Source organism: Phyllostomus discolor, chromosome 5 (genome assembly GCF_004126475.2).
Source record: "Phyllostomus discolor isolate MPI-MPIP mPhyDis1 chromosome 5, mPhyDis1.pri.v3, whole genome shotgun sequence".
Lineage (NCBI taxonomy): Eukaryota > Metazoa > Chordata > Mammalia > Chiroptera > Phyllostomidae > Phyllostomus > Phyllostomus discolor.
In genome coordinates, this window is record NC_040907.2 from 133,092,916 (window position 1) to 133,106,443 (window position 13,528).

At 36.5% G+C, this 13,528-nt stretch overlaps 1 protein-coding gene across 1 annotated transcript in view; it reads right to left on the reverse strand.

Annotated features, from left to right (window-relative positions):
* ARID5B (AT-rich interaction domain 5B) overlaps positions 1 to 13,528 on the reverse strand; it is a 178,441-nt gene that overhangs the window by 133,453 nt on the left and 31,460 nt on the right. The window contains exon 3 of the mRNA XM_028511577.2: positions 9,874 to 10,099. Within this exon, the coding sequence (XP_028367378.1) occupies positions 9,874 to 10,099 (226 nt within the window). The remainder of the gene's footprint in view (positions 1 to 9,873; positions 10,100 to 13,528) is intronic.

The following is a 13,528-nucleotide window of genomic DNA, read 5'->3' on the forward strand; positions in this document are numbered from 1 at the left end:
GTGATAAGAGCAGGGAAACTCTTATGAGCCGAATGGCTAACAAGTGCTTCAGGGACTTCAACTGAGTCTTAAACAAAAGAGAGAATTTCTATAGGCAAGAATCCTGAAAGGGGCATTCCAAGAATGACTCAAGGTATGAGCCACTCAAAACATACCAGAGAGGATAGGGGCAGGTATGTGGTTAAAGAGAAAGAAGATCAGGCAGTTAGACTAGTTAGGCTAGAGCAGAAGGTGATAAGAGATAAGGGAGAAAGACAGGTTGATTTAACACTCTCCGTGCACTTTGAGCTGGCAAGTCCACCTCCATAATGTACAGTATGAGGAAATAGACATGGACATGGGCAGAGCTACAAGGGTTTCAGAGAGTTTGTAGGAAAACAGAAGCAACGGAAATGTCCAACAATAGAAGAAACAGCTCTATAATGAAACATTATGCAGACAAAACAAAACAGTGTAGAATGTCTTAAACATGGAGGCATTGTCACATACATTTATATGAATGTAAATTGGGGGTTAAAACATCAGGTTTCATTTTTATGGGGCAAAACAGTATGCATGTGAATTGTTGCCTCTACACACATTCATATACATTGGCACACAGATAAAAATACTAACAGCAATTAATTCTGGGTGGGAGAAAATAAGCCACTTATATTTTTCTGCTTTTTGTTTGTCTGCATTGCCTACAAAGTACTACGAACATGGATCATGTTGGGAGGACAAAATGTACCACAGCAGTGAAAATTATTTAATAGAAAAGGAAAGAAATGGAAGCTGGGACTGAACAGCTCACTGGATGTTTGCTTACATTTGTGTTATATTTTTTCCAGCAGGCATGAGGTTATCAAAGACAGGGATGAGGGCTGGGGGTTACGGGCTGAAAGTCAATATTTAAAGAAAGTCAGAAGTATATAAGATGCTGGAAATGATTACAAATTGAAAAAGCGAGTGGAGAGGTCCAAAGAAAGAGAGTTCAAAACAAGGCATGGCTCTGGAATTCTAGGGAGAAAGAAGCTACACCACCTCATCCCGGCTCTGAAAACATACAGGGCGGGGCAGCTAGAAACACCCCAAATCAGCAGCACTATTTGCTCAGCCCCTACCGTGCATGAAACACTTCCCGTCTGTCCTAAATAAATATATTTATTAAAATTGGGTAAAGGTCCAAACCTCAGCTGTTCTCTGTAGTGACCTGTACAAACTACAGAGTTAAATACATAATATTAGAAGAGAGAGAAGGAGAGTAAACCTTTGACATTAAGGAAAATTAATGTTTTGCAATAAAACCTCACATTTAAAGTACTCTAAAAAGACAAATGAGCTGTGTAGAAGAATCAGCATCAATACTAAAGAGAGCTAAGCTTAAATGTCCAAATCAAATAACTGCTCCCAAAACCCTTTGGAAAAGCCAAATCGATTCACATGTAGGACATGTGTGCTCTGTGATCCAAGGTAATGCTATCGTGATAACAGATGTAGAAATTGCCTACTGTCAGTAATCATGCAGTGGCTCAAGAGATGAAAAGTGGAAGCAAACAAAAACATTTTGGAATTGTAATAAAAAGAGAAACACATTATGCACCTCCAACTGGAAGGAGAACTGTTAAATCCAACCTCATTTTTAAAGCAATTTGAGGCACAATGTTGTACTTTTCAAGAGATGTTTAATAGACCATTGTGAACTGATAGAGTTTGTTCCTCACAGTAGGCTTTCTCCTATCACCAAAGGCAAATAGAGCTATTACTCCAAGTTTGTCAATCTATCTATGATAACAGAAATTTATGACCTTGTGAGAAGCCAAGGCCGCTTAAAAGACTTTTTCCAGTAGACCCCAAGCATGTAACCAGAAACTGAAGGTAACATCAGAGATAGCGTAGGACCTCAGCCCACAGGCTGAAGTTTTTCCATTTTTGGTTACCTTCCTATCAGATGGCGATCACCACAGACAGTTCATTGTGAAATTAGCATTTCTTATTAATAAAGCTAAAACCAAAGTATGGGTTGGTTGCCTTCTTCATCATGGCCATGTGATTAAGATAAAACACCAGAAAAAAACAACAAAAATAGCAAAAATAGCTGGATTCTTGAAGGATGATAGTAAATTATACTAACACATATAATTTAGGGAAGACTTGATGGTTTTTATCTTATTTGACTGGAGCGCCAGGCTGGTAATCAGCTGTGGACCTTTACTGAGGCAAAAACCAATTTGGACAATTTCTACCTTAAATGCTATAGTACATGAATACAGGAATTACAGAAATTCAAAAGGCCCAGCATTGATATTGAGCCACAGTGGCTCTGACCATATTAAGTGACAATGATATTCATTAAATAGCATTCTACATTTAATACTACTGTTTAAAAAAGCCAATCAACAGGGCCTGGCCTGGTAGCTCAGTTGGTTAGAGCAACAACCTGATACATCAGAGTGGAGGGTTGGGTTCCGTCAGGGCACATACAGGAATCAACCAATGAATGCATAAATAAATGGAATAACAAATTGATGTCTCTCTCTCTCTCTAATCAATAAATAATAATATAAAAAAAAACCCACAAGCAAACAGATAACCAAAATTCAGGAGATACAGTGGCTGAATAACTTTTTGCTTTGAGGAATAGAAGAGTCAAAATGATAAAGCTCTAAGAAATAGAGTCTAATAGTTTTGCCAGTGTCATGTCCTGCCTGGAGATAGGACAAGCCTGACAGATGTACCATGGCCTCTCCACTGAATGACACTCCTAGTCTGGTTCTAGAATTCTTAGCAAAGAAGAACTTGTAGCATGTATTGTAAATGGGTAAAATGGCGTAAGAACACCCAAAGTGAATGTCCTGAGATGAATAACCAGGCGGGTGAAGGATTTTAAAACCACATCCTGGGGAAGAATTTAAAAATTGGGGTTGTTTAGCCAAGCAATACAAGAATCAAGTACTATTTTAAAGAAGCGGGGAGGGGGAACATCAACTTTACCAATGTCCAGGCTGACGATTCTATGAAGAGCTCCAGACAGCATGAGTTTCTTACTGTGTTTGTACATTGCATCTAAGAGATATGAGGGGGGACACAAGAAATGCTGGAATTATCTTCTGGAGGGCAGGCCATTTGTACAGGCTTCTCCAGCTAGGTAGTGTTCTAGGAACCCATCTGTATCAGTGCACTGGCTGGCGTTGTTGTGAGAGGCTGTGTTTGGTTTCAGCGAAATTTTTTTGAAGACTCAATGCGTTTGCCCATTTCATGATGGGTGATTTACAAGTGTACCTGCCCACTCTGTGCTCAGTGTTCAGTGATTTTTGACCAAAACCAGCATGACCCCCATGCCCCACTCTCCCTATTCACCTGATCTCACCAGAGCAATTTTTTTTTGTTTCCCAGAATGAAAAATGTCCTCAAAGGGAAACAATTTGCTGATGTGGAAGAGGTAAAACAACAACAAAAAAATGGCAGAAGCACTAAAAGGCATCAAAATTTATGAGTTCAAAAACTGTTTTGAGCAGTGGAAAAAACATCTCAACAGCTGTACTGTATCAAATGGAGAGTACTTTGAAGGTAATTGAAATTTAAACAAGTAAGAATAAATAAACAATTTTTATAAATAAGTTCTGGGGTTTTTTGGGTTCCCCCTCATAAATACTGATCATCTGAATAATCAAAATAGCATTGGAAATTCCTTATTTCACTTTTTCCACTTCTGTCTTGATACCTCCAATTCTAAAAGTAAGAATAAATGCTTAAATTCTACAAAATTCTCCACAGTTGACTACCCATAACCAAAAGAACATATCAATCTACAGTTCTCAAAAACATCCCTTCCTTTAAAAAACACTAGAAGACCCACAAGTCAACAGAAATTCCAAATGAGGGTCTTAACTTAGAACAAGCCCTTCATTGGAGAGGGCAGTATGGATATCTAGATGGCACTACTGACGACCAGCTGTTCAATGGCTCACACAGCGTTCGATTTCCCAGAGGCTTCCTACAGTACTAGCCAACATGGCTGAGTGCAGACAACTCACGTGGTTGTTATTTTTTAAAGATACTTTTTACACATTCTACCACTATTGCATGACAATGTTCAGCTATTTGATTAGATGGCCAAGCTGAATTTTAACTCTGAAATGAGTTAAAAGGGAATAACCTCCCTATGTGTTCCCAGGTTCTTAGAAAATATCCTGTCATTAAGTGGTTCCAAGTGGATAACTTAGAGGCAGACGCCTGGAAGTGTGAACTTGCTCCTGACCAATGTCCTTTGGGCCATCACTTTACAATGGCACAAACAACCACTTCGAGAAAGTGCCATGTCGGCATTTGAACAGCATGCTGTTCAATGTAAATGGTGCTATGATTATATTCTTTAAAGAGGCATGGTTTACACAACAATATTGTCAGAGAACCTTGTGAGAAAATCCTTTGGAAAGTATCTTTACAAATTTCTGGTAAGCCCCATATGTCACTGATTTCTATTTTGAACTCAAGGATACTATAAAGGCCAAATTTGTTTCAGTAAAGAGGCCCTTCTGTAGGGGTGCCTCATGATATTCATGAATAGAATAATTCAGCAATTTTATCTTGTAAGAAACCTCCCTAGTCTCTATCTTCAGGCAAATAGTATAGCTAGTTCAGTAGTGGAAGTTAAAATATAAGCAACAAATACTCTCACAAGACTGTTTAATATACATACAAAATTTACATGTAGGAAGGAAGGAAAGAAAAAAGAAAAGGAAGGCCCTGCCCAGGTAGCTCAGTTGGTTAGAACATCCTCCCAATACACCAAGGTTGTGAATTCAATTCCCAGTCAGGGCACATGCAAGCATCAACCCATGAATGCTTAAATAAGTAGAATAACAAATTGACATTTCTCTCTCTCTAAAAATCAATTAATAAATAAAAAATTTTAAAAAGAAAAAAGAAAGAAAAGGATTGTCCCAGTAAAAATCCTAAGAAGTTCATTAGCTATCTTACGTGAAAAATCCTTATTATAACAAACTACCTTATAACAAACTTAGGCTGCTTCTTATTAGAGACATCAATATTGTTTTCTTCAACACAGAGTGAGAATCTTTCCCATAGCCACATTCCAAGAAGCAGGTTGACTTATCTCAGACTCAAAAGTAATCTGAAATAACTATTTGAATACAAGACCTCCAGAATTACCAAGCAGAGACTATAGTCAATTTCTAACTATAAGCACCTGAGAATTTGCTTATACTACTGGCCACTTATGGCCCAGATTATTTTGACAGAATTTTTGAGAGGAAAAATGTTATTTAATACAAAATGTAAATATATATCTGTATGTAAAGAAATATAAAAAAATTTATCTATAATACATTTTATGTATAACATATATTATATATTACAAAAATATATGTAAATAAAATTAGGATCTGAAGGATTTTAATAACAATCTTCTATTGAGGCAGACAGTAATGAGAGTAAACCTTGCCCTAAATCACTAGGGAAACTGAAAAGGGACAGAAGAGCTGACACTGTACTGTGTAATAATAATATAATAACAGCATCTTAGATTTCAGTACTAAATGCTCCCATATATATTAATTTTTCCTCAGTTGATTTTCTCAGGTATTTGAGAAAATAAGAAAAACCCAGGTACACACTATTCCCCATTTTACGCACAAGGAACTCGAATGTGTAAACATGCAGTGACTTCTCCAGTGAGTGACAGATCTACAGGTAGAGCTGAGATTCTCCTGACATCCCATCCAGTTAGTTCTCTTTCAACATCACCATGCTGTTTATTCCCCAAAGAACAGTTAAAGTCTTAGCAACAGAAGGGACAGGGGAAGCCACTCTTTCTCAATATGATGGGACTTCAGAAACAGAAATTGAACTGAGGGAACCCCCCTCATTAAATTCAGCCATAGCACACTCACATCTTTTGGTCTCTTTTTTCGATTTCATCTGAGAACACTCTATCTGTTCTTTCTTTTTCTAAAGACACATTTGGAGATAAAGCCATTCATAACTGCCTGTCCACAGACAGTTTGTGGCAGCATAATTGACAATGAGTCTGCTGCAAAAAAATGAAAATGCTGTTTTAATAACCTTGGCCTAAAATACATTCTGTTGTATGCCTCAAAGGGTTTCAATAAAAAGTCAACCTGTAGAGACATATTTTCTTGGCTTAAACAACAATCCAAAGCATATAAATGTAGTCCAACTATAATGACATATTTATAGGCCAATAAAGCTTGCACTGCAGCTTTCATACTTCACTTAAAGGAACTCTGTAAGAAGCAGTGTTATATAAAATAATTTGACTTTTTTCAAACTACTGCCCAAGGAATAAAAGAAAATGCAAGTTTGCTATGTTTAACTGATAGTGCTTATATTCCTTAGATGCTAAAAAATTTTATAAAATGAAATAATTCTTCATTTGGTTACTTCTAACTGCCATACCAAATATGGGTATCGAGTCCACTTTATTACAAAAGCTAAGTACTGTGATTCTAAAGACAAAAATAAATAATGAGAGGCTTGTGTAGTGAATGATTTAATCAACCCGATTCTTCTGGAAAAACAGGTTCCTGTGTTCGTTATGCTTATGAATAATACATTCCTTAACCCTTCTATTGTAAGATGGTTTTTTTTCTATAAACTTCGGTATGAAACTACTGTGAAAGAAGGCAAAACATCTCACTGAGTAAAGTCACAATTTGAATTGGTTTTATGTTCAACTTTCTTTCTTTGAAAAGCACAAAGAGGAGGAAGGGGACAAAGTATTCTTACGCATCTCAGAAGTGTTGTTTAAAAGTACTAGTTTTCCCATGGTCTATCTGCAATTTTAGTCACCAGTCATTTAGAATCTTAAAATGAAAACTCCAGAGAGTTTTAAAAAGCAAATATGACATCTGCAAATATTGTCCTTGAAGAGGAAAAGGGGATAAAAAAATGAAAGAATTGTGATTTGAATCAGAGCAGTTATTGGAAGCTGCCATTTGGGGCAGAGTTTCTCTTTGTGGAGTATTAATTTGTTGGCAGACACACATTTATGAGAACATTCTTGGTTGTTTTTTTTTTTACTATTCAGAGAGAGACAGGAAGTGACACAAACTGAGATTAAAGGGAATTTATTCTACCTAAACATTGAGCAAGAACAGTTCTTTAATTACTTTTTATATGGTAAAAGCCCTTCTTTTAAGAGGTAACCTAATTATTTTGTTTTTATTGATGTTTTAACATGATGAAATAACTCAGTTAAAAAAAATAACATTGCAGTTTTACTTTATCTACAGAAAGGTGAGATCTTTCCATTCTTTGCTTACTTCCACCAGAAAAAGAAAGGGGGGGTCTTAAGTAATCTCAGAGTTCATCTTCTTTCTTTGGTAAGAACAATGAGGAATTGGAAGAGTTCTACAGAAGGAAAAACCTAATAAGTGTGTGAACTTCCATTAACAATGTGGTATTGGAAGTGGTTTTAGTGTGGCCAAGAGAAAGGGAGATAAGAAAACCACTGTGTAAGAAAGAAAAGTACAGACAACAAATATTTTGATGTTGCAGACAGAGAAAGGAAGAGGTTGAAGAGAAAGTTGCGGGGACAGGAATGCAAACAGCAAATGACACCCCCTGTCTCCCCAAAATAAATCCTAACAATGTAGACTTGTAAACCTTAGATCAAGCAGATAATGGAAACTCATTACATTAAGAAAAGTTTTTGTTTCTCTTTCCACATTATTACAACACAGTGTGCATTCCAATTACAAAAGCTATTTGTCTCAAATTCCCCACAGTTCATACCAACTGAGTAGAATTTCAAGGTCCCAAATTCTATCCTTAAAGGGGTATTTTACATTAAAAAAAGAAAAAGAAAAAGGACATGGTGTTTCTTGTTGAGCAGAGAAGAGAGTCTCCCAATCAAATACCCTGATGATTTTTTCTCTTCCTCAGCACTAATAGTAGAGCTGTTTCCCAAATGAGACATCACTACCCCGGAAAAAAAAAAAAAGAATTACCTAGAATGCCTTTTATAAGCAAACATTCCTCAGCCTTGCTTTGGTCCTACTGAAAGAAGAATCTGGGGAAGCAGACTCAGCAATCCGTCTTATTTTTTTTTAAATTCCCCTAGTGTGTCTAATGAACAACTAGATTTAAAAACCACTAAGTACTTTGAATATTCACTGTAAACCAATTTCTTCTGGAATCAATTATTCAAAATGTATATTATGGACATTTTTAGAATTCAAAAAGATCAAAACCTCTAAATCTTTTGTTAGAATTAAGAGATTAGGTTTCTTTTCATGTTCATTAATAAACTATCAATTTTAAACCCAAAACAACCCTGCTATAAATACTCTTGTTTATTTGTGTGACATCAAGCTTAACCATCTACACATCCTTTTGTCCCCTGTGGGTTTCCTGTTTAGTTTTTTATTAGTAACAGTATATTCCATAACTAAAAAAAAATTTCAAACAAAAGAAAGGCTTTAATGCTAAGGAAAACAAGACAATAATGATACAACTTAGATCATACACTAGGAAAGTAACAAAACAAATGTATTATTCAACACTATCGCACCTCAGAAGACTAGTCTGAGTGTTCACAGATTGAAGGGTGTAACAGCATACACAGAAAGATTCGTTAAAAAAAAAGTTCGTTTGGCTTTAAAAGGAAAACCACTAGATTAATAATTTTCTCTAACTGTGCACATGACAATCAGGCTGCCGTGCCCAAAATATTACTGTCTGACATGTACCAAAGACGCCAGGAAACTGTTGATCATTAAACTCAAATTACAAGATAATATTAATGCTATTCCCAAAACACAGTACAGCTCATCACAAACCAGAATCACATTAAAGATAGTCAGTTACTGGTTTTATTCAGTCTCTTTATGCCAGTTAAGATAAACAGTCTATGTTTGTTATAATAGTTAAATTCGAGGTAAAAAAAAAACAGGAAGTTGTCACATTAAGGCATAAAATAGGGCTACGAAAATCAGCATTGTGTTAGAATGAAAGAAAAAGATGCCTTAATATGTTAAAAGTAAAGTTCCTCTTTGCCTAAAGAGGAAATAACTAGTCTAAATTAGAGGTCAACTCCGGTCTTGAGCAATGCTAGAAGAGTAAGTCAGTGAGTGCTGCAGGGAGATAAAAACAAAAGTAAGAAAAACAGGGAAAGGACACAAAGAGCAAGAAAAAGTCACTAGAGCAGAAAGGTGTTAAGAAAAAGCAACAGAATTACTTATGGAGCCCCGTGTACACCAATCACTGTACTTGACCCTTTATATCTTACATCTCACAGTGACCCTGTCAGGTCGCTCCATTTTTCAGATGGAAAAACTGAGGCTTGGAGGTTAAATTATTTGCCCAAGGCCATACAACTAAATAAGCAGCACAGTAGGATGCAAACACTAATTAAAGTAATTACTCCAAATCGCAAGGTCTTTAAGCTTACAGTGGAAGATGGAAAGGAAGGAAAGAAAAAAAATATGTAGTTGATGGTGATGACTAAATGCTGAAAGCTCAGGAAAACCTATGCCGACCAGTGGTCCCCTACTTTGGCATGGCTCTCCTGCTCCACGCTGTCACTCATCTCTCTTCCTCATTTCACTTTCCACCTAACGTTTCTGGCACAGGGATCCACAGAAGGAAGGTCCCGTGTTCTAATGGGTAAAATTTATCCCTTACATACCCATTCATCTGTCCACCTGTATTGCCAGGCCCCTTTGAAGTTAAAGAAATAATATATATAATCAGGATATAATCAGAGTGTACACACACACACACACACACACACACACATCAGTATATGTGTATATATACATACCAGAGTTTCCAGAAAAACCTACAACCAAAAAAGTAGGTTACTATATATCCTCAGACATTAGATTCAGAAGTGCAGATTATATTTACCAAGGTCAGCCTTTTCCTTGAGAACGTCTTTGAAGTTGAGCCCACTGTTCAGGGTTGACTGCCTGTACTTGAGCAGAGCTTCCTTCTGTCCATTCCTTGCCAAGGCCTCTGTCTTCAGGGACCCAGCCTGGAGGCCACATCTCCACTTGGAGAAATCAGAATGTACCCACTTGACCAGGTCTTCGAGCTTCACAATCACCTTTTCGGAAACAGCAATGACTTCATCCTACAACAGGTGGTTGAGGAAGAACAAAAAACATTATTTGTCATTCTGAAGTAAATGATAGATTTTCAGTAAAGCCCATCTGCCCATTTCAGCGGTTTAACCTTATACAAGCAGACAATGTGCTTTTTAGGGACAGAGAATTGTCAATAACTCGGTTCATTTCAATGACTGTTTCACTGCTAGTTGTCTAGTTGAGGAATAATATGATGTATTTGTTATATGATTATTTATATGATATATTTGTTATATGATTAGAAAGTACAAAACTTGGGCAGTAGCTCTAATAGCTATTTTTAATGTGAGCTGCCAAAGCCTACTCTGCCTATCTGACCGCTTGGGTGAGAGTTAATTTTTAAGTACAATTAATTGCAAAAGTAAAAAGTGAGAACTAGATGACTAATGGTTAGCCTGTCTCTATATAAATGGTCTAAGTAAATCTGGGATTCTTGGAACTCTGACTCACCCCAAAATTCCTATGTTTATGGTACATTTTCCCTTGGCTTATACACAAATATTGAATTTAACTTTTGTCCTAAAAATTAAATAAAACTGTGATGTAATCCCAAAAGAAATACTTCATAAATGTTATGTGCTTCCCACTGAAAGAAACTTACACATTCTCATGTTTCTTAAAAACTTTGTAAGTTGAGAAATGTTCTGATTTTTTTTCTTTTAATACATATGGGGTAAGAGGCGAGAGGGCGAGTGAGGAGAAAGGCTTTGAATCTAAGAAAAGCAGTTGAAACTTAAGTTTCTCCTATGGATCATAAATTTGAATTTTAAGCATCTGTAATTGCTTCCAGGAAACAACTAACTTTTCTGACTCAGAATTAATTCACCAAGATATTTAATAGATGTCCATACACGGAGAAAAGGGGGGCCTCTCTTACCAGAAGATTCTTTGGACAAGGCTTAATATCATCTCACTGGGTTTTAAGTTAAATTATTTGAAACATTTGGCATTTCAACTTGAACTGACTTCTTTCATTTCTTTTACTTCACATTTCTGAAGAAAGCTTAGCTTCTGAAAACCCCTAAGCTTACAAAATCTGAGAAATATTTTTGACAAACAACAACAGGAAGATGTCTCTAGGCTATTAAACAAAAGGAATTCACAAGTGATTTTGACTAATTTTACTGTTAAACATGACTCTTTCCTCCTTCTCCCCCACTCACGCACACACAGCATTGCACACGCTACTCCAAAGCAAACAAAAAAGGGTTTATTAAGATAAGCTTCACGCAATAAAAAAACCCTGGGGTTAGTTTTTAAAAATGTTTTAAGGTAGGATCTAAAATTACACTTTTCTTCCTCCAGTTCCAAGCTGCTTCTGAGAAGAAAGTTTGTAAGGCAGCAGCAAAATAACAAATACCCCATCAAAAATGAAAAATAAAACTTTTGTAATGGAATATTTCCTCTTATCATGATCAAATATGAATTTCCACTAAATGGGAGACAAAGTGGAAACTCTTTTTATCCTCTGCTCAAGAAAAAAAATATTGCAATACTTTATGTAAACAATGGGGCATATTACAAAGTACCATTTCAATGGATGATTTCACTCAGATTCACTACACTATCCTCTTGAAATAAAAGATCTGTAGTTGTCACGCATTTTATAGCTATTACATGGTGATTATTAAATGTCAGAATAAAAATTCAGCCTGGGTATTGTTTCAAAGGATATGGGAACAACCTCTGGACAGGGTATACCAGAAATCAAGTTTAGAATACACTGGAAAATATTTATCATGGTATATAATTCTCAACATTAGCAAAGATGAATTTTGACAACAGTTTTACCAAATATGGTTTCATAGAAGAGACAAGTTTGGAGATGAGTGTTATTTTCAAATAGCTCTCACTCTGATCAAATGATTATCATTTCAATTACCAGTAGCTTCAGATCATTTCCAAGAAATGGCATGACTAGCTCTGGCTGGCTTACAACACCTGCCAAACAGTTTATTAACCAAGAGAAAATACAATCCTAATGATGTCATTGATGAATAAACCCATCTTTCAAGATTCAGACTATGGATTCTGCCCTCCCTCCTTTTCTCTCTGGAACAGGCCTTCTGAATATGTACACAATACATAAAGACAAATGCAGGAATTCACATAAACCTGCATAAACCATAAACCCAAATTTGGATTAATTGTGAAACCTCCAGTATGTTTTACTGTGGATTCACAGAGAAACTGGCCCTGCAACATTGTCAAATGCCAGGATTTAGAAGGAAATCTGATAAGCAGAGGAGGGAGAAACAACAAACCAACCCCCAAAACAAAACAGCCAACATATATATAGAAAATGTCTCAGGAAACATTACTTTGTACACACAATGGCATAAATCACATGCTTGTATTTACTATTCTGAGCAACTGCTGACTAAAATTTCTAACACTGACCATCCCTGGGCAAGTCTCTATGTCTAAGAAAAGAATTTCAATAAGCCATCTCGTGGTTACATTAGCTCTCTGCAAACTGAAAATATTGGATAAATATTGCTGATAAATATTGCTCTGGATAAACTTTGCTGATTTGCTCTAACCCAACACCAAAGGGATACAAAGAAATATACTTTGCTATTCTGTTAATGTACCTGGGCTTTTCAATTACCCTGGCTCCCAATCAGTATTCATGTAGGCTGTGTTGAGATACCTTCTAAGTCCATAACCCCCTTTCATGACTGTTTTAAACTGCCTGTTTCTGTAATTTGGGTATCGTTTCTACCACTGTATAAAAACATCTTATTTGATCATGGAACCCTTTAAGCCAGAGGAGATCATCCAGTCAAGAGGTCATAAATCAGCCAGCCTGTGTGTATGGCTGGCCTCTCCGAGTGCTCCAGGCACTGGTAAATTGTACACAAAGTATCCAGACTTCCACCTTCTTTTATAGAATAAAATAAAAGTATACTTGTCAAAAACAAAACCAACAAACCCCCACCACCACCAAGAAACAGTTGTAACTGAGTAGCAGTTGCCTTTATTAAACAAGATGCAAGGTCCCTAGTTTACCACTGTCCCCACTACTCCTTATTGCCTTACATTCAGTCCACATTCCCCCTTATCTGCCTGGTCCCTTGGGTGGGCACCCAGTGTTTGAACTTGAATACCCTGATTTAGTACTCTGCCCTCATTTTATTGATGAGGATAATGAGGTTCAGGGACATGTTCTAGCAGCAAGTTTTGATAGAACTTGGACAATAATCCAGGTTTCATATCTGCCAACACAGCTTGCATCCTTTAGATATTTAAAATAGTTAAAAAGGGATAATACTACCTAGCTCTCATGATAACTGTGAGGATTAAATGGGTTAACATAAGTGAAATATATGTCAGAGGTAGCTACCTTTATCATTGTCTTTACTCCTCTGTGTTGGCATTTTTCCAAAGCATGACATTCAGAGATCAGTTCAGAT